We start from the raw sequence: 3,924 nt of genomic DNA on the forward strand, positions 1-3,924 counted from the left end.
GTATGAAACTTAATCCCATTACACATACTGTAGTTTCCCCCCAGTTCTGAATGTACCCTAAAACAAGTAGTTACAATAATCCTGGGGGTACCCCCTGGTAGCCCTGATCTGGGTGACTAACATATCCAAAAATCACCCAGATCGGTCCAGGGGTTCGGGAGTTAGGTGGAGGGTATAATTTGACTGACCGCACACGGTGGTATCCGAAAAGAGTTCCATAGGTTTTGGCCCTGCGGTCGGTCTTCGTTCGGGAGGTAAAATACACATTAAATATTGCCATCCACGATTAATCTTGGATTCGTATGAATCCCCTTGTTCGGTACTTTGAAACTACCGAACGGGGGACTGATTAGCCTTCCCGTTCGTGAGTTACGGAGCTATGGAGGTCTCATCGGTGTTTGGGTAATCGAGTGTCCGATTTGAGTTCCAGACACTCGACGACCAAACACCGCTGAGATTTTCGTGCGTAAGATGGCCGCCGCCACGTGTTCGTATCCCGAACAGCGGCCACCCAGATACTGCATTAAAGTACCAATTAACCTGCGGTTAGAAAAGTGTAACCGATTAATAAGATACACACTTCTCTCTGAGGTGGTCTATGGGTTCGGTAGTTTACATTCGTATGGACATACATACATTTTAACCATAGGAATAAAAAATAATACACGAATTGCAATAATAGTACAGTCTTTTAGGACAGCCCTGACACCATCTGCTAAATATATATACTGGATAAAGAAGATCAGCACTTCCAGGTTTTTCAAAAAATTATGATTTACTTAAAAAGTGTCAAAAAATGCAAACCAGTGTTTGTCCTGAGGAACTGAAATGTTAGCATTTTTTGAAACTTTTTAAGTAAATCATAATTTTTTTGAAAAACCTGGAAGTGCTGATCTTCTTTATCCAGTATACAATTTAGGGGTAATAACACCGCATAAAAAGACTGTGAGTTGGAATGCAAGGTCTTTTTTCCTTTATATATATATATATACAAGATTGATAACTTGCCTGCATTTTAACACGATTAATTGTATTAGCGCGTAAATCCCTTTGAGATTATCTATGGAAGAGTTCTGGGAAATTAAGTAGTGAGTGACGATAAGTAAATGAATATTAAGAATGCTATTTAAAGGCACGGCATGTTCCATGTTTCATACCATATGAAGTTGGATAAGGTGAGCACTAACTGTGTATACAGATAAATTAATTTTACTGAATTTATCATATTCTCTAGTATGCAAACTGAAACTTCTTTGCATTGTTTGTCTGAATGTGTTGCTGAAAGTGATTTGCTAACATTTGCACAACAGTAAATTAAGTGAGAACAAAATGTACACACAGGAATCTAATCATTATTTATTACTGTTTCTTATTGTCCAACTTTATTATGTTATAAGTTATTGACCAAAACGTTATGCATGATCATAGCATTTAAAAAAAATAAATGGATAATGATGCTATATGCAGTACTGTATGGTATACTGGAAAAACAATAACATATCTGATCAAAAAATCTATAAGTCGTGGATAAGATAGATAACAGAACAGTCAGAGCATTCATGAGACTGCACTCAAGTTTACCAGCACATAGACAGACTTACAGGGTTATTTACTAAAGTGGCGACTGTCAAAATTGATTCAAAGTGCATTTCAAGTTTAAGGGTCTGTAGTAAAACTGGAAACATAGTTGACTTGGAGAATCTTTCCAGTTCAGCTTTTTTTTTTAAAAAAAATTTAAATTCACTTTGAATCCCCGACCATTCTCACTTTACTATATCACCTTGTTAGACTTCCTGGAATGATAAATAATGAATGTAACTGTGCTCTAGATATAAATGGGAGATCTTTGCTCTTTTACACTATCAATTCATCTTTAATACTTACTACGGTGCTTAAAATGCACCTGTCAAGCTTCACACAATGTCAGCTAATTGTTCAGGAAATTAATTGACAAAGATGTATTCATAGGAAGTCAGTTTCTTGCATCTGTCAGCCGGTATTAGTGATTTAAAATAAAACTATGCTGATCCAAAATGTGCACTAACCATATTACAGTGTAAGCTGTGTGTGTCTATCACAGGTTCATGTTCCCATTGTACAGCGCTATGGAATTTTGCTGGTGCTATATAAATAATAAAATAATAATAATAATAATTGAGTGATTTATATCATTATATAATTTTAAAGAATAACACCACATTAAATATTATTCAATTCATGTTCTTTATTTTTCACAGAAATTTAAAACTGAATCTTTTAACACTCTCGGAAAGCTGTATTAAAAAGAATTATCCATGAAAAACCAGACATTTGACTTAAAGTTCCATATTCTAGGATTTTCTACATCTCAGGGAAAGCAAACTTTGCGATTCATATTATTTTTCTTCATCTATCTAACTGGCGTAGTTGGTAATGTAATTATAATTTCAGTTACCTATTTAAAAGTACAGTTACACACACCCATGTACTTATTTCTTAGTAATCTGTCCTTTGTAGATATATGTTATACTTCCGTCACTCTGCCAAAACTGATGAACATTTTCCTAACTGGAAACAATGAAATCTCATTCACACCATGCTTTACCCAGCTACACTTCTTTACAACGATGGGTTGTACGGAAGTTGTGTTACTGACATCCATGGCATATGATCGTTATGTTGCCATCTGTAATCCTTTAAGGTACTCTTTGGTAATGAGTAATAGTAGATGTCTTCAACTCATATTGGGCAGCTGGGCATTTGGATTTATTAATTCCCTTCTTTTTACAGTGTTTGCATCTCAGTTATCATTTTGCGGAAGTAAACAAATTCAGCAACTATTTTGTGACATTAAGTCATTGCTAAAAATTTCCTGCAGTGACACTAGAAAGTTTCAAATTATAGTGTATTTGGAGGTATTGTTCGCTGGACTTTGTCCCTTTGTCCTCAGCTTGACATCCTACATAAAAATAATATCAGGCATTTTAAAAATCCAAACCACTGAAGGAAGAAGAAAATCCTTTTCTACCTGCACGTCTCACCTTACTGTCCTTCTTACATTTTATGGAACTATCTTCTGCATGTATATAAGGCCTCCGTCAGAACACTCTGAACAACTTGACCAGTTTTTTTCAGTACTTTATGTGGCGGTAACTCCCATGTTAAACCCCTTGATCTACAGTCTAAGAAATCAAGATGTGAAGAAAGCTTTAAAGGGAATTATTTATTTCAAAAATAAGCAAATTAAATGGTTTTTTGCATGAATGATTATTAAGTTAGTCCACAAACAAAATTAAACATGATCTCTTAATTTATAGTGTTTTTTTGCCCAAGAAAGCTCAAAGCATGTTAGTGAACATTAAATAAACACTCTAGCAGACCCTCAAAGAGACACCTACACAATCAGTGCAAAAATATAAAAAATATATTTATTAATGCATCCATTGTGCAATTAAAAAACCTGCAGCTGATTAACAGATTTTACTGATACTAACATTTTGTCATTCCCGATGTGAGATGAGAGTAGGATGTGTTTCATACCTCAAGTTCTTATTCTATAGTTCTATAAGTAAATGCCTAGTCCATTTCTGGCTGTATTTTGTTTTCTGCTTCCCTCAAACCTTATGTTAATGTATTAAAAGCAGTCAGATATCTCCTTTGATCAAGCAGCTCATTACCCTGCAAATTAGAAATTATATCCCATAACATACATAGCTACGTGATCCAAGGAGATATCTAACTGATATTTTGTGGTCATGAAGGATTTTTTTCCTAGTTTGTTGCAAAATTGGAAGCTCTTCAGACTGGATTTTTTTGCCTTCTTTTGGATCAACAGCAAGAACATATGTGAGGAAGGCTGAACTTGATGGTCGCAAGTCTCTTTTCAGCTATGTAACTACGTAACTATGTAATTTAAACAAAGTGTTCTGCTTATTTATTTATAGG

At 34.9% G+C, this 3,924-nt stretch overlaps 1 protein-coding gene across 1 annotated transcript; it reads left to right on the top strand.

The window, feature by feature from the left end:
- The first annotated feature begins 2,276 nt into the window (after positions 1 to 2,276).
- Positions 2,277 to 3,272, top strand: LOC134601099 (olfactory receptor 5V1-like). The gene has a single exon (XM_063445530.1). It carries the CDS (start codon positions 2,295 to 2,297, stop codon positions 3,240 to 3,242), a length of 948 nt encoding a protein of 315 aa, XP_063301600.1. The 5' UTR covers positions 2,277 to 2,294; the 3' UTR covers positions 3,243 to 3,272.
- The last annotated feature ends 652 nt before the right edge of the window (positions 3,273 to 3,924 follow it).

The sequence above is a fragment of the Pelobates fuscus genome, chromosome 3, assembly GCF_036172605.1.
Source record: "Pelobates fuscus isolate aPelFus1 chromosome 3, aPelFus1.pri, whole genome shotgun sequence".
In the NCBI taxonomy this organism is placed as follows: Eukaryota; Metazoa; Chordata; class Amphibia; order Anura; family Pelobatidae; genus Pelobates; species Pelobates fuscus.

What these genes read in the sequence shown, in the direction of transcription:
- LOC134601099 (XM_063445530.1), top strand. Translation starts at nt 2,295, where the DNA reads ATGAAAAACCAGACATTTGACTTAAAGTTCCATATTCTAGGATTTTCT.